Genomic DNA, 21,757 nt, shown 5'->3' on the forward strand with positions numbered 1-21,757 from the left:
GTAATGATGGAGCAGCCCAGGAAATGTGGGGAATCAGATGTTCAGGTGTTCAGTGTTCAGGAGGGGTGGATACCCTCTGGTTCAGCGCTGACCTGAACACTTTGCACTGACGGCGTTTGCAAGTGTTCGGTGTTTCCAAATAAGTCGTTGCCATGTGAACGCAGCCAATCTTCCAACTGTAGATGTTCAGAACAGAGTTTGCGGGCAACTTTGTTACCGTTACATTAGTTAAAAATTAGTTAGTTAGAAATATGAGTTTTGTGATCACCTTCTGAATATGCAGTTATTAATAAATCTGAATAGTTGGCCTGACCATATGCTTATGCCTGGCTGATTTGCTATGATGCCAGATCATCTGGGAATTAAGTGATTGGTATTTCACACACTGATGACAATGTTAGATGACATGTCTTTAACATTTCAGACAACCGAGACCGGATGAAGCATTGGTTGTGCTTTTGGCATTCACAGATAAGACAAATCTGGCACTGTTTGTGAGGAATGAATCGTTTTTATAAACATATTTATAAATATTTTTGGGTATTGAAAAATATTTTCTTAATATTCTGCTTATCCAAATGCAGTGGAACACATCTGTAAATTTTTGGGAATATGTTATTTTGTGCTTTTACTTTCCTGCGACAGGATTTTCAGACATTACTGCCTTTGTAAGTATATTTCTTTCAGCACCATTGTTTTTAAGTAGTTCACCATTTTGAAAAGTTAGCCAGAAAATATATCCCATATGCATAAGCATTGCACCCATCATCGTAGAATAATAAAATTGCAATTTGCTCTAATTGACAATGCCCTATCTAAGGCGTTTTTGAAACCTTTAATTAGCATGCGCTGATGAAGGCGCAAGCTGAAGGTCTGCATGCACTGAACTCAAATAAAAATGTAAATGAGTGTGGATTTCTTTCTTTTCCTTTGAATAGTTTTGTCCTTGTCTATGCACCAAGGATGCTCTAGATTCGCATTTTGTTTGATTTTGTAAGTTGGTTACAACAGCATTTGTATCAGGAATCTACAGTAAGTGTGTAGTCCTGGCTGTTGAGTCATTTCTCACACAGAGAGGTGTTAGATAAAGTCTTTTTTTTCCTATTCGTTTTAAGTCTTTTCTTCGCACCCACATACCTGCCATTTTACCACTGAAGGACATTAAAAATTTGCAGCCCTTCCTTCATAATCCTTCTGTTGCTTGCTTCTTTATGTCGGTAGCTGCTGTCAGTGAAGTGTCCCACTGCAGGGGGCTTTTGTTGCCCAGTCAGAACATTTTTTTTTTTTTTTTTTTTGTTCCAAGTTTGTTTTTTATCTTTCATGTACTTCTTCAGGTATGCAAGGTCATTATGGGTAATTGACAGTTCAGTGTTTTTTTCTTTTTTAATGTTTTATATCATGTCCACGGCAATGGTAGTAACTGAAGTTCTTTTTAAAGAAACTTTGAGAGTGAGCATGAAAAAGTTGTAACTTTTTGCTTGAAGGAGTAATTATTACCTACACAGTCAAACCCGACACTGACTAAAAACAAAAAGTTTCTTTTGGGGTTCTGTGATTATGACAAGTCTGTGGTATCTGCATATCTTGGATTTGAGTTCATCTCTAGGTTCAGCTGGGTTGTGGGATGTGATGAGGTTCAAGTGGATATTTTTATGAGGGCAGTACGCAGGTTCCCAAAAAAAAAGAAGATATTTAAGAATGTTCTATCAGCGTTGTCAGTGCTGGGTTTATTTCATCCGTGGGTCCCAGCTGCCTACTGCTTTGAATGATGATTGAACTTTGATGATGATTGTTCTTACACAAGCCCCTTGCTGTTCTGGTTTCCAAATCTGGCTAAGCTGTATTTCAGAACTTACGCAAGCCCCATGCTGTTTTCTGAACCTGGCTAAGCCATGTTTCTGTAGCTTTCTAAGACTCCTTTATCTCTGCTGCTTCTCCTTTGTTTATAGAATCTCTACTTTTAATCTCCGTTTCTCCTTTCTAATGCCTGCTCTCTCATATCTTTTTGGGAGAGATAGAACATAAGTCTCTGATATGTATTTAAATGAAATAAATCATCAATCTCTGATATGCATTTAGAATAGAATCGAATAGAATAGAATAGAATAGAATAGAATAACTTTATTATTCCCAGGGGGAACTTCATATGAAGTAGCCGGCATGCAAAAATTAAATAAACAATTTACATAAATTGCATTAAACAATAAAATGAGAGAAATTGCATCTAGTGGTTTCTATATTACATTTATTTATTTGCAAATTAGAAATTATGAAGGGGAATTCTAGTAAGAAGTTCCATTAATAAATTACATAGAACTAGAACACTGAACTAAATTGCATTTTGGACTACATTAAAATTTGAGTAGCCATTAAATTTAAGGTGTGCTGTGTCATTGCTGAGGCAAACAAGCACAAAGTTGTTGAGTTTTAAAAGCAGTGATAACCAACCCTGTTTCTGGAGATCTGCCACCCTATAGGTTTACATTTCAACCCTAATTTGGCACACCTGACTACTGATTGGCAGCTCAGCAAAACTATGAATGGGGTGTGCTTTGTTAGGGTTAGAGTGAAACCCTACAAAATGGTCTCCAGGAACAGGGTTGGTTACCACTTTTGACAGGGACCTCAGGCTTCTTCCCAATGGCCAGATCTCAGACAGATGATTCAGGAAGAGCTGTATCATAAATCTCTTATATTTATTTGTATGTGAAAGGTCATCAGTCTGATATCTATTTAGGAGAGGAAGATCAATTTATATTTGGGAGACATTTTATCAATTTCTGAGATATGTTTTGGAAAATAGATCAGAATGGGCCAGTATCTATTTAGAAAATATAATCTCACGTCTATTAAAGAGAGATAGATCTCTGATCACCAAAGTCTGTTTAGAAGCGGTCAGTAATGTAGTATTTCTAATTGAGCCATTTGTCATTTGCAAAGTTGCTTTGGTTGCTTTGTTAGTAGCCGAAGTAGCTGATAAAATATGCATTTAGCACATTAAGGAAAGGACCACTGGAGCTAGAGGCACAGTTACAATCTCTGATACCGGCTTATGTTTAGCAGAGATCTGCGGTCTTGATTTAGAAAGTGGCTCCTTCCTTGGACAGTAAGTCAAAGAGTATCTGACCTATCCAACAACATCCTCTGCTTATGTAAATCGCTTTGTAATATACAGTATACCATAAACTGCAAATCATGCAAAAATAAATAGTGCTTTTGTCTGGGTGAAAAGATTTGGTGTTGATCGAAGAAGCAGAGACGCTGATCTCCATGCAGTGTTGTGACAGTGCATCCATCAGTGTGTGCAGAGCTCCCTCTGCTGGGCCGTGTGAGAAACACATCTGACCAGCGAACGGACCCAGAGCTGCCCGGAATAGAGGAAGTATTGCAAACAGCTGGCACCGGGAATTCTGCTGTCCTCTGGGCATTCCTTCGAACCAGACATCTTTAAAATGCTGGACGTGGCATTGTCTCTATTGCGATAAACCTCATTCATAATTCATAATTCTGTCTGGGAAGTGTTCATTTCCAGTGCATTTGCGGTATCTGTCAGTGTAGCGTAGGTCCCAATCTTGGCCTGACATGGAAGAGAGAAATTATCTCTGACTATCTCAAAATTATCTCTAATTTCCGCGCTAGTTATGAGTTAAGAGTTCCTTTTCCTCATTCGCGTCCTGTGTAACTTGTGGATTCACAGGGGGGAAATATGATGAATGGAAATATGATAAATGGGGGGCTTGGATGGCATCTCACTGACAAGAAGGTGTGTCCCTTTGAATTCTAGGGTATATGAATCCTGGCTTGAGATTTATCTCCTTTTATGGAGCTTCATCTATGCAGCCTTTTCTTGCAAAGCTGGAATAAATAGGGAAAACCTATTGGCCAACATAGGATTATGGCTGAATTTCTTCAGTTTTTTCCAAGTGGACAACAATGGTTTTACACAATGAATTGTGCTCTGCCCTTTTTGGTATTTTGTGTTCAATAAACTTAATTTTTGAATTAAGTCAGTCACTGTTAATCAAAATAACTCCCAAAATGCCTGTACGTCTTAGCTGAATCATTTTTATTAATGTGGCATCAACTAACTATATAGTATCATGATTTTGTTAAGGCTAAGTATTAATGTGCAAGTTTAAAGGGGAATTGCACTTTATAACACTTCTGGGCTCATTTTCACACCTACCTGGAGTTTTGTGTGCATCCCAGACGGTTTTTAGGTTGCTTGCTTCAATATTTAGATATTTGTAGATTTTTGATTCCCTTGTGAGAACCCCCCCCATCCAATAGAAGCTCATTCAACATCAAACTCCACGTTAGACTGCTTCTCATGACTGATAATATGAGCCCAGAAGTGTCATAAAGTGAATTATAAAATTCCCCTTTAACAATAAACAATTTAATTATGAAATGGAATCGGCAGTTTATAGTCAGTCTATTTCCTTAATGAGACTGATTTATTATCCTAAAATTATGCCACCATTTGTAGAAGGAGCACAATTCATTACTATAATGCACAACAAACTGTGTGAGTGCATGTGTGATTTTGTGTATGTGTGTCTGTGTGTGTGTGTGTTAGCACTGCGGGTACATCTACACAAGCATGTGAGTAGTGTTCTATGTTCTCCTGCATGTGGGGTTATGTAGCATGTTGAGTGCGCACTAAAGACACGTGTTCACGGAGAACAAAGAAACTAAAATGGAGGGAGGTTTGAAACTAGCTGGAGCTAGTGATTAAACAATGGCACACGAAACATGGCAGACAGATACAGAATAACCATACAGTGTGTGTCGAGATCAATAGGTGTGTTATTACAAGTTAGTAGCTGATGTTATTGTTGAATGCATCTGCAGCTGAATGTATCGAATAACTACTGTACTGAGCGGCTCGGTGGCGCAGTGGTTAGCACTGTTGCCTAGCAATAAGGAGGTCTTGTGTACCAGCCAGCTATTATTAATGTGCATTGTCTCTGTAAAATAAATTAAATAAACCAAACGTATATTTATTCTCTCTGTCTCTCTCTGCAGGAGGTTCAGCGCTGTACGGCTGATATGAAGATCACAGCCGAGCACTCCAACCACCCCGACAACAAACACAAGAACAGATACATCAACATCATGGCCTGTGAGTGGCCGGCGACGCACGGCGTCCAATGAGAAAGGCCCGTTGTGTGGAGCGCTGCAGGCTTTGCCTTAAATGGCGGTTAAACCCTGTTCTTCCTCTCCTCCCTCTTTCCTTCACAGATGACCACAGCAGAGTTAAGTTACGGCCTCTGGCCGGAAAGGACTCCAAGCACAGCGACTACATCAATGCCAACTATGTGGACGTGAGTGGGGGGGCGGGAGATACGTTTCGGTGTTTTTGGTGTTGTGTGGGAGCATGCGTTTGTGTAGTGCGTGTGTGCAAGCACTTGCTCAGGTGTGCTTGTGTTGTTTGACGGCATGCACATTGTCCCTTTAAGCATTTCCGTGTATGGTTATGCGCATACATGTTTGTATCTGCGTGTGAATAGATGCGTTTGTATTTTATGTGTGGGCTCACTCTGCTCTTCTAACCACCAGGGCTATAACAAGCCAAAGGCCTACATCGCGGCACAGGGCCCTCTCAAGTCCACTTTCGAGGACTTCTGGAGGATGATCTGGGAGCAGAACACGAGCATCATCGTCATGATCACCAACCTGGTGGAGAAAGGGAGAGTGCGTAATCGGTCCACTTCAGCTCCTTGTTAACCAGCCTTGACTGAGCTGTTGATTGAAAATAAGTATCTGCCTACTTAATCAGGCACACACAGACTCTCACACACAGACACACACAAGCACACACATAAACAACCCCTCATCACAGATAGCACCGATATGCACGCCCCCACACACACACAGTGAAAGGCATGCACAGCACCCTTCATCGATGTGTGGATGTAGTCACCATGTTTGGAGTGCTTACTGGTTAAAGGACATTACCCTGAGTGAAAAACCAATTGAAGGTTTTGAATAAAAGTAGGAGCTGCCTTTAATTGTGGATATTTTAATCATTTATTTTAAAATTGGACAAAAAACACCTTGGGGAGGGGACATATTATGCATGTCAACAGTTGTCTGATTCAGATTGGGAAATAAAATATGAGTGTAATTATTCAATTAACAGCTCAATCAATCTGAAGTGGCAGCATTCAGCTGGAGCACTTGAATACTTAGTGGGCGTCTTTGATTGCACTTGAGAAAAAAAAAACACACTGTGCTGGTTTAGATTAACATGTTCGTTTCAGTTGTAAAGTTGAAACTTTGAATACATTGTTGAGGGCCATAATAACAAGGAAATGAATGGTAAAAGCTGCAGGGCCAGGCCCTCACCTGTTCTTTGACTCTCTTTAACAGAGGAAGTGCGATCAGTACTGGCCCTCAGAGAACAGCGAGGAGTACGGCAACATTGTGGTGACCCTGAAGAGCACCAAAGTGCACGCCTGCTACACACTTCGCCACTTCCTCATACGGAACACCAAAGTAAAGAAGGTTAGCATCCCTGCGAGCAGTAGGCCAACCTTCAGCTGGGTTATTTTTGTGTTAAACCTGTTTGTCCTCTCATCTTTGTGTCAAATGCATTCGCCCACTCATCTTTGTGTAAAACTTATTTATTTGCTAATGTGCTTGTTCTCTATATTGGCTAATAGTGTCTTTTTTATTGATTTTTAGGTTCTTTTATTGGTTTTAACTCACTTATTGTTTGAGTGGCTGAATATATTAATGACTCAGTGAGCGTTCCACTCTGCAATCACTACCCTGTTAGTTATTACTGCTGTTAAACTTAAATACAAAGGGGAGGCTGCTTTATGGTCATATACTCCAGTTATGGACCTCCATCTTTACCACAGCTCCAAAGAGACTGTCAGTTCATGAGTAGTTCTAAATCTTAATACATTTGTTAACTGTTATAATAATAATAATAATAATAATAATAATGGGTTTGAATCAGTTCTGGGGCCTTTCAGTGTGGAGTTTGCATGTTCTCCTCGTGTCTGTGTGTGTTTCTTGTGGGTACTCTGGTTTCCTCCCGCAGTCCAAAGATGTGCAGGTAGGCTAGTTGGAGACTCTAAATTGCCCATAGATATGAGTGTGTGAGTGAATGGTGTGTGTGCCCAGCTGTGATAGATTTGCGGCCTGTCCAGGGTGTATTCCTGCCTCTTGCCCAATGCATACTGAAATAGGCACCAGCATCTCTTGCAACCCTGCACAGGATAGATGGATGGATGGATATTCCCCTTTTCGTCTGTGTTAAACCAATTCATTCATCTCTGTGCTGTTTGGGTGACTATCCCATTCCAGGGTCAGAAAGGGACCCCGAAAGGGCGTCAGAACGAGCGTGCCGTGCTGCAGTATCACTACACCCAGTGGCCCGACATGGGCGTGCCCGAGTACACGATGCCCGTCCTCACCTTCGTCAGCCGCTCGTCCGCCGCCCGGACCCCGGACATGGGCCCTGTACTGGTGCACTGCAGGTGAGCCGGCCGTGGGGCCCAACACACTTGCTCTGCTGCACTCCACACACGCTACACCAGGGGCGTACTTTGTACTTTTTTGTTTCAGTATTTATACTGTAGTTGTAGTTTTATGTGAATGTCGTAGATTATTAGCAGTGATCTGGAGTTCATCTTAAAATTCCAATCACATATTTTCATTGTGGGGCTGTGTAGATGGAGTGCGATTCTGTTGGAATCTGTTATTTTTGTTATTATTAGGTCATACGTTCTCGCAAGACATGCTATCGTCTCAGACTCTGTAGGCACAGAATCCTGAAGTTATGTTCCTGCAACAGCCTTTCATTTCTGGGGCTTTTGACATGATGCAACCCGGAGCCTAGTTTTATCGCCTTGCTCTTCCATTTTAATATACAGGTCTTTGCTTGAACCATCCATTTTTACAGCTAGTTTAATACCTCAGGCTATAATCTGCCCAACTATTGTAATTATTTGCTCAGATAAGATTTCCCATTACCTCTCTATTAAAATGAAATTTTTAACTGCAGACATCAGGCCAGCCAGCGAAGGATGGCTTCCTCCTTTACAGTTCGGTGTTCCTCCCCCGAGATTTGCTCCCACCGGGGACTTTTTTCTCGCTAGCATTTGAGAGCTTTCTCTTCCCACTGGGGAGTTTTCTTTTTTCTTTTTTTACCTCACTTGAAGTGTTTAGGGAACAGTGCGGAGGCTATCCAGCAGTACCAGTTGAAGAAAGTACCTGGTGGAGTCGAGGTCTGATTCTCAGGCAGTTTATTGTGAGTGCTCGGAAGAGGAGAGCAACCGGTACAGAGGTCAAGTTCTGGGGCTAACGTCTGCCATAAGTCAAAGGAGCTTTATCAAAGATCAGTAATGTATTGCATTACATTACTGGCATTTGGCAGATGCTCTTATCCAGAGTCACTTGAATGAGAAGACAAGTGTATGTATCGTTAAGTGCAACGGTGACCTTTGAGGTGGGAGGTACATACTCTCAGACCACAAATGTGAAAACCTTGGATTGACTGCTAGCTAGTTCAGCCTGTTAGGGGAAATACAAGAGGATTACAAGATAGAAAAGATGTACAACTTTTAAAAAATGACAAAAACATCAACAGCAAATAATGTAACAACAAAATAGAAATGCAATCAATACAAGTGTAATCAATCACAGCTGCAGTAGTCATGATTTGAATTGGTGAGTCCTTCAGTCTGTGGCAGGAGGTGGGAAGTGTCTCTGCTGTTCTGACTGCTGTTGGGAGGTCATTCCACCACCGGGGGGCCAGGACAGACAGCTGATCTGACATGGACTTGCAGACCATAGAGCATACATATGAACTAGGGAGGAAGGAAGGGCCAGGTGGTGAAGCCTAGGGGGTAACGGGAAACAGCCTCAATGTGCAAAAGAGCTTGCTGCCCATTGACTTCAATGTAGAAAACTAAGGTTATTTAACAACCAAAGAAAACCTCAATGGTCAATATTTTGTGATAAATATATAAAAAATATTTATTCAAACGTACGTATTTTATTACAGATTACATCACAATCTGCTTTTCATATGAATCATAATGATTGTAATCGAGTTTCAAAATTACATTGGGGAGGTTTCATTTTGCCTTCAAAAGTCTGACATTCCCCATATCTTATGGCTTTTTGCTCTCTAGCAACAATGCCAAAATCATTGTTTCCGATTCGATCAACCCTTGCACTAGTGCCATTTTTCCTTCTGTTAAACGTGACGTCAGTAAGTTCTTCCACTCTCTGCCTTATTTTGGTTGTATGTGTACATTGTAGCAGGATTGTATTAAAAAGTGCATTGCACGTGGTAAGCAAACACCACAATAGGTAGAGATAAGCAGTGCTACAACAAGGTTAGTATCAGTTTGCAGGGGGCAATATAAATTGGAGCACTGACTCATTTTCACTGACTGCCTTTGCAGATATTTCTATTTCCTGTTTTCTAGTAAAGCATCTTTGTGACACCAACTCTGTGAAAAGCTGTACACTAATGAATTCAGATTGAACCGATTTGAATTTTAGATTGGGAAGCTCTGTGAACGTGAACCTTGACCTCACATGAGCGTGTTTTTCTGTTCCGTCTGCTGGCTGAAGGGTGCTTAAAACGACACAAAGCGTGTGCTGCGTCCCTGACACGTGAATAAGAATGGCGCTTGTGATGTCTCCTGAGCGGGCGTGTTTACCCTTGTCTGTTATAGCGCTGGGGTGGGCAGGACGGGGACGTACATGGTGATTGACAGCATGCTGCAGCAGATTAAGGATAAGAGCTCTGTCAACGTCCTGGGCTTCCTCAAACACATCCGCACTCAGCGCAACTACCTGGTCCAGACCGAGGTACGACCGCGTTCTTGTCACAACGTGCTATGGGTGTGAGCCTGAACAGTGTGTATCCACGCGCGCGTGTGTGTGTGTGTGTGTGTATGTGTCTGTATGTGTGATCCATTTAATTTGACCACTGCTTTAGGAAGCATGAAACATATTGCATATGTTGTACCCACTGTATGCAATATATGAATATATTTTAAGAATGAGCAAGAATGAAAATTTTGCAAACAAGACATGGACATGATTCAAGATTTCCCAAGAAATCTCAACTCAAACTTAAACCAATCAATAACAAAATATTTACAAACAGTATCAATTTTGTTATGACACAAGTGCATGCAGTTCGTGGTAATAGGACAACATTTGACCTGTTTTTCTGAGCAGACAAGGATTTGTCAGATACTTTCTGATAATCTTTTCAGCAAAAAGCAAACTTACCAAACACGACATCAAACTCATATTCCATTCCATATTTCAGGAGCAGTACATTTTTATCCACGATGCCTTGCTGGAAGCCATTCTGGGCAAAGAGACGGAGATCCCAGCTTGTCAGTTCCACAGCTACGTCAACAGTATCCTAATGCCAGGCCCAGGGGGCAAAACTGGCTTGGAAAAACAGTTCAAGGTAAGGCTGGGACAAAGGCAACATGCCCTGGGGTCATTTTTTCTGTTTGTAGTCACCTCTTTCAATTTGTAGCCTTCACACACTGTTTAAATTGGCAATAACAAATAAAGCAGGATTGTCAAACTCCAGTCCCTTCCTTTGACTCAGAAGGCAATTTAGGCCATGCAAACAAAGGAACTTAACAAGACCAGGTCAAAACCTAGTATATGGCTGGACCAAACCGGCCGGCCAATGGTGTAACTTCATCAGTCAGTCACTCAGTCACAGACATTCGCGTTTATAGGGCTGGCCCCGTTGTTGTGGTCCAGCCAAAAACAAAGTTACATAATCAAGGATAATTTATAAATGTCTTAATTAAATTTTTGTTGCTGAAACACATCCAAAACCCCGGCCTTTGGGACACAAGTTTGACTTCCCTGGCTTATGATATGAATGTTTGCACATCTTGTTTTGTTCTGTGGCTTGAAATACAACAGTAGCCCGTAAATATGGGAAATCTCTGGCATGTTGAACATCCTGCTAATCTCACCAATTTCAAAATGTGTTGGTTTAAAACCAACATTTGAGAAATCAGAATTGACGTTTTTATTGATGTTTTAAAAAAAATAGAAATGCAAGCCAAAATGTGAGGTACCTTCCTCATTCACTACCTGCTAATTGCATGCTCAACATTGTCAATGCCATGACTCAAACCCCTCATGGACCTTTACAAAATAAGAACATTGCTTTCCTATATTGAACTGCTTCCTATTTTAATGATGTTAGACCCTCAGTCTGAAATTTGGAGTTAGTTGTTTTCAAAACCTGCAAGACTGTGTGTGTGTGCCTCCTAGCCCTTATGATAGAATGGTGACTGTGTCAACCGTGACAGTAGTCACTTGCTAAATGAAGAACAATGTGAAATCATTCAGTCGGTTTTTATATGCATGATGAAGCAACAGGAAAAGCAAACAGGTTAAAAGTTTGTTTTCCATGTAGGTAGTACAAACTTGTTTGGATATGTTACATATTCTTCGTGGCATGCAGAGATATTTCTCACATACTCTGGCATTAAGAGGACAAATCCTTCAATTGACATTAAAAGTGTATAAAGAACTTTGAACAGCTTGTAATAATGGAGGAGTTGCATCAAGTTTTGGCTTTACCGTTGTGTTTGATACCCAACGTAGGCATTTTTTAATGGGCTCAGAGAGACGTTGTAAAAACAGATCCATTTGAGCTCATCTGAGACTGACCTTTCCCACCAGGATGCACTGCATTAAACTTGGACGCAGTCTAAAATGTCAGCTCATAAAGAAGTAATGGAATATTTGCACATTTATTCTGTAGCTCCCAGCCTTTGGTTTTCTCTCATCTGAAACAGACATACACAGAATCGCTGGCTTCTGATTGGTCACCGATCTCTGATTAATTTCCTTTTTTATTGATTAAAGTGGTCAATGACATGAGGAAGCCTTCAGGAAGTCATTGTTATTTAAACAGGAAGTCTGAATGAGGCGTACAGGTGTGAGGTTAGGGGCACAGTCCTATCACTGCATAGATTGTTTGTCGAACCAGAGCTGGATCACATACTTCATTTGAAGAACTTGAATTTCTGCAGATTACTGACACTTTGAAAAGAAACATTGCTTTAACCAGTAGTAAAAACAAAATTCTATTTAATATTACTAAATGTTTTCATATTCATATTTTATTGGAATTTAAAGATTTGAAGTATCCAGGTCTGTACCCTAGTCTTCAATATCCTTTGGTTTTTAGGGTTTCAAAAAGCACTGGCACCTAACTGAGACCGGGGACATGTTAGACTCCCATCCAGTCAGTGGCTTTAATAACATTAATAGCTCAAGGGCATGTAAATCCATTCTGAATCCATTTTCTCTAAGTGGGGGGAAAGTCGCGGGGTGATGCCGAGGTCACATTGTTTGGGGTGGAGCTCTGTAAATTGTTTTTGTTGTGGACAATTTGTTGTTAACTTTTGGGACACAATAGAAATGAGGTCAGTTGCTCTGCAGGTGAGGCCTTCTTTTAAGTGTATGCTTTTTGTTCTTCCTCATGCAGCTGGTGACGCAGTGCAATGCCAGATTTGTCGAGTGCTTCAGCGCGCAGAAAGAGCTCAACAAGGAGAAGAACCGAAACTCCTCTGTTGTGCCCTGTAAGTGAGCTCAGGAATCATAAATTCAGCCTCAATTTACAATGGAACTGTCTTTGATTCTGGGTATTGGTGTTTGCAAGTTAGCTGTCACTGAGATGATGAGTGAGTGTATGCACTTCAGGGGATCAGGGTTGGTGCTAGGGGGTACATTAGAGGGCCTGCCCACCCCTCTTCCAAATGGACTCCTGTGCATCAAATTTTTAAAACTAACAGCGCGAGCTGTGTCAGTACACTACTTTTTTACCAAACTGAGAGTTCTTCCAATCCGCAGTCACAGTTTCAATACACCCCCCCCCCCTCCTGCCCCACCTCCCCCCATGTGCTGTCCATGATCAGAATTGAATTTGCCAAATCAGTTTGAAATAAAGTTAATTGGTCCCCCGTAAAACTTAAATGCCTACCTGTCTGAAATAACCTGAGCCTGGTGCCAAGCCTCCAGGGAATTCCTGAAGAATAAGAAATTGTGGATCCTGATCTGTTGCTGTCACTACTCTTCGATTGAAGGTTGATGAATTGTATGTGCTATCTTGTCTATGAAAATGCTATTCTGCCTATGACTATGACAATGCTATTCTGTCTATGATAATTGTAATCTGCCTATAACAATGCTACCCTGATTTTAAATTAACAACATTGATGATATATCAAGACTAATATGAGTACTATGATTTTTTTCATTACTATTAGAGTATATTCTCTCATGACATTGCAACTGAGTTTTAACTTAACAATATCGCCAGCACTGCTTTTGGATCAGTGAGTAGCATTGATCTAAGTTTGCGATGCAGTGTGTGATGTGTTTAAATACATTGCACCAATGTGGATGCATAAAGCTAAGCTCGCTATGCTGTGATATGATTAATTACATTTATTTTCTTCCCCTTCAAGCGGAGCGAGCCAGAGTGGGTCTGGCACCACTACCCGGAACAAAAGGAACGGATTACATCAATGCTTCTTACATAATGGTAAAGTTCTGCCACCATTTCACCTACTGGCAGCTCTTGGTCATCTACAATTGAATCCAAGACAGTCAGATTTTGAGGAGAGCTCAAGATACTCTGACCTTACCATCTGAGCACAGCACTAACTGTAGCGGTGATAGGCGTGCCTGGGATGTATCAGCTCAGGCACTGGTCAGATTCTGAGGGCCCTGTTTATGTAAATGTGACATATTGAGATTCCTCTTCTTGCTGCTCACCCACTTCCATGTGTCTCCTGGTTTGGAATTGAATTCCACCTTAGACCAGGGGTCCTCAATCTTATCCAGAAAGGGCCCGTGTGGGTGCAGACTTTCGTTCCAGCCAAGCAGTTAAACACCTGATTCTACTAATCAACCAGCAGAGTCTTTTCTAAGGACCTTGAGTAGTAGAATCAAAATGTGTTAATGCTTGGTTGAAACCAAAGCCTGCAACCACACCGGCCATTTTTGGATGATTGAAGACGCTTGCCTTGGACCCAGATTCACTGAGTTGATGTGATTGGTGACATATTGGTTTTATCCCAAAAAGTGGGTGGGTTTTTGCTCTGAACTGCTGTTCCTGGTCTAATGGCAGAAATTATTAGCCTGTCATACGTGGCTATTATCCATCAAACCTGGAATCGTACAGGGAAATCTAGTGGTAGAAACACTTAGTCACTATGTTGCTCCGAGTCTCCCAGTGATTTGACCTTCCAGTTCACTGTGCAGTGGACACAATAGGGAATAAATGCTGAGAGAATGCTAAATGTCAGAAGTGTCAAGAAATGCAGAAGTACATTTGAGCTGATGTGACAGCATCTGTGACTTGACCACCTCACAGGGTTACTACAGGAGTAATGAGTTCATCGTTACGCAGCATCCTTTGCCCCACACAACAAAGGACTTCTGGCGGATGATCTGGGACCACAATGCACAAATTATTGTCATGCTCCCAGACAACCAGGGCTTGGTGAGTGCACCAACCATGGCCTCTGCTTTCCACTTCCATTCATAAAAATGTGTTTTCCATGTAATAGAATAGGAATAAACCACATCGGGCTGTGCAGGTGTCTGAAAATAAACCAGTGGTGCTCCCAAAGCAAAACCGATGGGTTAACCCTCCCCAATTGTTTTATTCCACTTTTACTATGGCTATTTGGAACAGATACAATTCAACGCTAAAATACAATTTTGTCACGTCTAGTGTATTTCCAGAGCACATTTAAAACAACTACCGTCAACCGAAGTGTTACACCATTAATAAATACACGTGTGTGCAAAATGGAGGATGAACTTTTAACATATTTTAAACAAACAAAATTGGTGGTGGTGCTATTACCTTGTTACTTTTTTGCCATGATTTTCATTTGTAAACAGAATGTTCCAGTGAAATACGATGTTGAATGGGCTCATTTATTCATTTTGAGCAGTGGTCTGGCCACTTTCGCTGGAACCACTTCATAACCATGCATTAGACCATTTTTCAGGCAGTGCAGGCTGTAATAAAATAATCAATACCCTCACAACCCGAACTGAGTGCTTAATCAAACCACCATATAAACCGTTGTCATAGTTTGCTCTGCAGTCCAAGTATATCCGCTGAACCTCATACATAAACACTCCAGTTAGACTCAAACTCTTCTGTTCCTGCTTATTCACGTTCTTCTTCCATTTTTGATGAAAATATAAGTGTTAAAAAAATGAAGAGGATGGGCTCCCCTTGTTGAGTCTGGATCTTACCAAGGTTCTTTCCTGTTTTCCAACTGAGAGAGTTTTTCCTTGGCACTAACAGCTTGCTTTGTGGGGTTTCAGGCTGTTGTGACACATATAGCAAGAGATGTTTTATGAAATGCTCAAATTAAAATGAATTACATTTGATTAGAGCAATCCCGTTTGATCGTACACACGAGAACGTGCTCCTGCTTACTGTCTGACCCTGTTTTTATAGTTCGGGATTGAGGGTGTGCGCGTTGTTTGGGTGTACCATCAAGTGGCAGCGGTGGCTGAGGGCTAACGCACGTTTGTGTTTTGGTAGGCGGAAGACGAGTTTGTCTACTGGCCGAGCCGAGAGGAGGCCATGAACTGTGAGGCCTTCACCGTCACGCTAATCAGCAAGGACCGCCTGTGCCTCTCCAACGAGGAGCAGATTGTTATCCATGACTTCATCCTGGAGGCCACTCAGGTCGTTACTCTTCTCTGGTCCCTCCACACTGACTCGCAATCGCTGTCATTAGTCTGTCCAGTATTTCAGCTGATGTGCTTGTGTATGCAGAAAGGTTCACTTTATGGGTATCAGCATTCATGAAGAAACTAGGGTTAGCTGGATGTTGTAGAACAGAGATCTCCAACTCCAGTCCTGGAGGGCTGTGGTGTCTCTAGAGCATGTGATATCCATGGTCTACATTGCTGCTAATTGAAAGGAAACCACAAGTACTAGCAAGCACTTTCCAGGGTCTGAGTTCGAGGTCCCAGCTGTAGGGGCTAGGAAATTGGACAAATAATTAGAAGGCTGACAGCTGAATATTTACCAGATATTTTCAGCCTCTGGACATAGTACACATCAGCGTTTCCATGGTATTCATCAAGCAGCGGCAACGCTGCAATATTGGAGTGCGATATTGCCTAATTTCTCAGCAATGTTGGCGCCAATCATTGCTATTCATGCCACTCATCTATCACTACTTGCATTTACAGCCTACTTGAGGATGCAAGCCCTTTTCAATATCCTTACTCTCCCTGTTAAGTAGAGACATTGCGGACATTTACTTGCTTGTCGTCATTACACTTGATGGACGGAACAAAGGGTCACATCCTGTTCTGCTTGTGCTTTAAAACAAACTCTTTTAAACTATTTTATCTTTGAGGAGCTTATTTCTGAGTAGCCAGGGGCACCAGAATTTTGGGAGTTGTAAAAAAAAAAAGTATGTGTCACATCCATTATAGTTGGTGCCCCCCCCCCCCCCCGCTTATTCTACAATCATTACCTTCACCCACCCTGCCCGCAATCTTGCTGAGAGCCGGTTTACTGACAAAATGTTCTCTGGAGTAATCATACTTGTATCGTATCACTGTTAAGCGGCACTTGGGTCTCTAGGTTAGGCAAAGCTATTACGTCAAACCTCCAATGTGGGGCATAGCACACTTTGATTAAACAGTTGGACAAGCATTCTTGTAGGCCTGTAACCTTGGTCATCACTGCATATTCTTCAAAATTTTTGCTGATAGGCAGTCATAGGCTGATCAGTCTATACAATTCTTCTTTGGCTTTAGAAGTTGTTAAACAGACATGCTATTTAGAAAGCATCATTATTTTGAATCGTTCATTTTAAACATGAACAATCAATACGACTGTTGGCTATATATAATGATAGTTTACATCGTACTTGTTTACCTCAGCTCCCAAGCTTCCAAGCCCCACAGCTGGCAAAACAGTGCAAGACCTGCATGGTTATTGACATTCCCAGACCAGTGAACATGTGCAGCGTCATCCCTGAGATTTGTGTGTGTGATGCGTTCCCTTTTGCCTCAGGATGATTATGTACTGGAGGTGCGTCACTTCCAGTGCCCGAAATGGCCGAACCCAGATGCTCCAATCAGCAGCACTTTTGAACTTATCAACGTGATCAAGGAGGAGGCCATGACAAGGGACGGACCAACCATAGTGCATGATGAGTGAGTGTCCGCCTATCCCTGATATGTCCCCGGAAATTTTTGGCAAAAATAGATACAAATACACATTAGGAATACAAACTGGCACCCTCTTAAATGTTAAAATGGCGGAGGCAGAGGCTGCACAGGTATAAACCATACAAAAAATAAAAAGGTGGCAAGTAACGCCTGTGTTACGTATGAATACATGGATGTAAATATAAATCTCAATAAATTTACTTTACTGTTATGCTAATTTAACAGGAACAATGCAAAATAATCAACATTTCCGCAGATGTGTATATGTAGGTGTGGTAGATTTAATTTAGAAACTAGGTTTCGTACGCAGTCCTAGTCGTCCCAGGCTAAGTTTACAACCCAGGCATAATGAGGAGAAACATTAAACTGATCTGGGTTCAGTGGTTGGGAGCAGAAGTGACATGTACCAACCCCAGCAGAATGTGCGCACAATGCTGCTTCTTGACGTAGCTTGTCTTTTTCTGTTTCCTCAGGTTTGGGGCAGTTTGACCAGTGTTATTTAATTTCATTTCATTTAATATTTTACTTTGGGTGCCTTCCTTGGGTTTGGGGCAGTTTGACCGGGGTTCTGTTTTCTGATTTTTGGTGCTTTCCTCAGGTTTGGGGCAGTTTCTGCTGGAATGCTGTGTGCTCTCTCCACCCTGTCCCAACAGCTGGAGAGTGAAAACGTGGTGGACGTCTATCAGGTGGCCAAAATGATCAACCTCATGCGGCCTGGAGTTTTCACGGACATTGTGAGTGTGAAAGAGTGACCAGGTCTACTGTGTGTTGTGTTCTCTGGGTCCTTCACAGCATTTAATCCTGGAGGTACAGAGACATTTATAGAAAATGGACAAAACTATGGAAAATGAATTGCTACAATGTTTGCTTTTACAGCCAGTGAAATGCTCAATTTTGTGGGGAATAGCTAGCTTAATTTCATTGACCAGTAAGTGTATCAGCACCTGTGATCATATGATAGATTCATGGTTGGTTATTTTATAAAAGTCTCAACATGAGTGCATTAGAGTTTCTATGCAGGTATTGTGAGCTCTGGAAGGGCAGAAAATGCAATAGCCTTGGTGCCCAGACCCTTAGCAGTATTGCTAACAAGCTAGCAATGGCTAAATACCCAGCTCAGTAATAAAGGTATTGATGTGGTAGGCTTTTCAACATCTAGCTAATTTTTATAGCACAACTCATCATATATGTTCTTAATGAGGGGCCTTACTGCACCCCCATTTATGAAGCAGTATCACATGAGATGCAGGATATATATGAGTGTGTTCACAGGTTGCAGGTTTTGCCACTTTTCCCACCCCCTTCACCTCAGCTTCTTGGTTTTTAAAAAAAATACTCTTGATAAACTCATTTATTTTTGTCCAAGTCAACTGTTATGTAAAGTCCAATGCTCATAAGCAACTGAAATTTTGGACGGCATAGCTTAATATTCTCTAAGGATACCATATAAGAGAGGTTATCCATATTGAGTTGAACTCCATTCCCTGGTAACTCTTTGTTTTTGTTCTTTCAGGAGCAGTACCAGTACCTTTATAAAGCTATGCTCAGCCTGGTCAGCACCAAGGAAAATGTGATGGGCCTAATGTCTTCAGACAGAAATGGCACGGTGATCATCACGGACGAGTCGGATCCTGCAGAAAGCATGGAGTCGCTGGTCTGAAGATGGCCGAGGTGCAGAGAGGCACTTAAATTTGTTAAACAAAAACAAAGGACAAGGGCAGACTTTTTTCAAGGCCTTTTTTGCCAGACTCTTGCTTAAATTAATAACCTGATTACTTTTTTACACTGATAAAAAGTTTTTGATATTTATTTTTGCCATTTTTTTGGTTTTTGTTTTTGTCTTAATGTTATCCTACTGAGCGTTTGCACCTCTGTTTGAAGTTCACACAAAGAAGCAAGAAGCGCAGTTCTTTCTAGTTTGCACTATATTGCCAGTGTTACTGCCTAAAGATGATTCAGTTGGTGATGTCCATCATCAAGACCTGAGTCATTCTGCAGTGTGGCTCCGCCCCTTTTTTCCTTGGTCCGACTGTGAACAGGAATCCCCATGGTCCCACCTGCAGCTCGCTGTATGGAGGAAGACAATGGATGAAGATTTTGAAGCAGTTGACGTGATTTCTTACCACTCCTGCTCCCAGTGCACCGTGTATTGCATTGCCAAGTCATGGTGCAGATTTTTTGGACGTACCCTTCTCTGAACTGGAAACCACATGTTGATCTTATAAATCCACCATGTTAATTCATATAATAGCACCCTAAAACAATAGGGTTCTCACTTTGCATTCTAATCGTATATCATTTAACATAATCTCTCTGATTTATTTGTAAGTGAATTCCATATTTAATTTTTTTATAGGTGGTATTACAACAGCTACTGTGAACTTGAATTCTTTTTCCCTGAGATTTATATTGATTTTTAATATATATATATATATACATATATACAAACAAACAAATATATGCTTACTCATGTGAACATGTGGTTTTGTATAAGTGTTTGCCTTTGCTGAAGCCCCTCAACCACTTCTTTCCAGAACTGGTCCAATGCTTTGACACACAACCGAGATTACATTTACTATACGTTGATTTCCTGTTTCCTGTCTGCCTTGTCTAGACTGTGTGGTCCTAAGGTCTTTCTGTTGCATATATTTTGCTGCTGCCTGCCAATGATGGAATTTCCAATGTATGGTAACCACGAACCAAGAGAACAGCCAGTGTCCTATACAATGTGATGCACATTTGGATAATCTCATTATCTCTGAAAAAAACTGCAATTATCATTCTCCTTTGTGAGTGTTTATCTTTCATATTTCAGTATGAAAGTCAGGAAAATTATGTACCTCACACAGTGAAGTGTTAGTTAAACTCCAACAGTCTACACTGGATAAAAACTCTATCATAGGCGATTTACACCGAAGATTTGTGTGAATGTCATTGATCCTTGATGGATGGTGTATTTCAAGGATTTATCCTTAACAACAGTCTGGCAGGCTGACCTTTGGTTGTGATTTATTTCATACACACAGAGCTCAAATTTGGTATATACCTTTTCTCCTGAAATCCTGGGCAACTTTTCCTTTTTTGTGCTTAAGCAAAGCAGTTATCCAAAAATGATGCTAGTCAAAGCACATGATAGTATACTGTAACATCAACATTGCCTTGTTCTCTCTCTTCCTCTAACACGGAATATCGCTGGATATGTTCATTTAGGGACAGACAGAGAAAGTGCAGCCTTGATTGGAAAAAAACTAAGCTATTCTTCATACAGCACAAACACCGTGGTACAGTAAGATTTGTCATCCTTTAAATCCGCAAACAAACAAATTGGGGGAAATGTAATTTAGCAGTTTTACCAAAGATACACACTTGTTTCAGTAAGGAAATGGGAGCTGATGTTTTTTCTGTATCTGTGTTAGTGTCGATTGTGTGGCTGAATGAAAGGCGTTCCCAGGGAACAGACAACGTCACAGCGTTGCTGTGATGTGCAGCGTTGCCACAGCATTACAGCAATGAGAATGTTTGCATTTTCTGGGATGGAAATTTCCAATGTGATTTGAGACGCTTTGTTTCCTGACAGAAATTTGATTGGGTTAGTGTGTTTTATACATACAAACTACCGCAAATGTCCCTGCATCTGCTTTTGTGTTTAATGTTATTTTATAGTTATTTTAACAATTTCAGTACTTAAATCTTATTGAGAGCTTACCACCTCTGTTACTCTGTCAGGATTTACTTTGAAGACAATTAAAGAAACCATTCTTCATTTACCGCTGTCTGGAATGATAACTAGGCAGTACACATGGGTATTTTTGAGCCCATTCTCATCAATATCATGCTAGGGTTTATCTCAAATGAAGGACTCTCCTTCGCTTTTTTCTCACAGAAGGACATTCTCAATGTCTGAAAATGAACTCTTACATCTAATAAATGAAGAGAGATATTTCATTAATGTTTTGTTTATTTCTTCTCCTCAGAGGGAGGTTGTTAAATAAAATCACAGTTCTCCAACATTTGGGGTTATGGCTTTTTATCATTTGTCTTTTTATCGTTTCTCGCGTACAACATTAATTTCTCATGGAAAATGTTTTTTTTTTAACTGACAGTGGGTTTTATGATCAATTTGGCACCACAGTTGCATAACTTCTTTCTTTATATTCCATTTATAATGATAGTCCTTATCATGATTTTTTTTTAATTTTAATGTACCTAGGTTTTTTGCTTTAATAACCATCTTCTTGAAACTTTGTATCTATGGTATATAATCATAGAATGTTATATTTTCATATAAAGCTATTTTATTTCTATTTTCAACTATTGCATTGTATTTGTGGTGACTATGTAGGAACCATTTCAATTAATTCAAGAAAATATTTTCACCACATTCCAAAAGAATGGGTTATGTTCAAATAGAGCAGCGATTCTTTCGTGTTACTTTTGAACTTTTTTCTTTAAAAATTACAATTCTGTTGTCAGTGTGTGCAATAGGATAGATCTAGTAAGTCAC

The 21,757-nt window shown here is 40.7% G+C and overlaps 1 protein-coding gene across 2 annotated transcripts in view; it reads left to right on the plus strand.

The window, feature by feature from the left end:
- Nucleotides 1-21,263, plus strand: part of LOC135234582 (receptor-type tyrosine-protein phosphatase gamma-like) — a 292,580-nt gene extending 271,317 nt beyond the window's left edge. For both annotated transcript variants that reach the window (XM_064299308.1, XM_064299310.1), the window contains 14 exons: nucleotides 5,029-5,125; nucleotides 5,245-5,327; nucleotides 5,563-5,697; nucleotides 6,376-6,510; nucleotides 7,321-7,493; nucleotides 9,705-9,840; nucleotides 10,310-10,456; nucleotides 12,515-12,608; nucleotides 13,497-13,573; nucleotides 14,408-14,536; nucleotides 15,602-15,748; nucleotides 17,096-17,238; nucleotides 17,852-17,987; nucleotides 18,767-21,263. In XM_064299308.1, the coding sequence (XP_064155378.1) occupies nucleotides 5,029-5,125; nucleotides 5,245-5,327; nucleotides 5,563-5,697; nucleotides 6,376-6,510; nucleotides 7,321-7,493; nucleotides 9,705-9,840; nucleotides 10,310-10,456; nucleotides 12,515-12,608; nucleotides 13,497-13,573; nucleotides 14,408-14,536; nucleotides 15,602-15,748; nucleotides 17,096-17,238; nucleotides 17,852-17,987; nucleotides 18,767-18,913 (1,779 nt within the window). In that variant the 3' untranslated portion in view covers nucleotides 18,914-21,263. The remainder of the gene's footprint in view (nucleotides 1-5,028; nucleotides 5,126-5,244; nucleotides 5,328-5,562; nucleotides 5,698-6,375; nucleotides 6,511-7,320; nucleotides 7,494-9,704; nucleotides 9,841-10,309; nucleotides 10,457-12,514; nucleotides 12,609-13,496; nucleotides 13,574-14,407; nucleotides 14,537-15,601; nucleotides 15,749-17,095; nucleotides 17,239-17,851; nucleotides 17,988-18,766) is intronic.
- The last annotated feature ends 494 nt before the right edge of the window (nucleotides 21,264-21,757 follow it).

This window comes from Anguilla rostrata, chromosome 11 (genome assembly GCF_018555375.3).
Source record: "Anguilla rostrata isolate EN2019 chromosome 11, ASM1855537v3, whole genome shotgun sequence".
Classification (NCBI taxonomy): domain Eukaryota; kingdom Metazoa; phylum Chordata; class Actinopteri; order Anguilliformes; family Anguillidae; genus Anguilla; species Anguilla rostrata.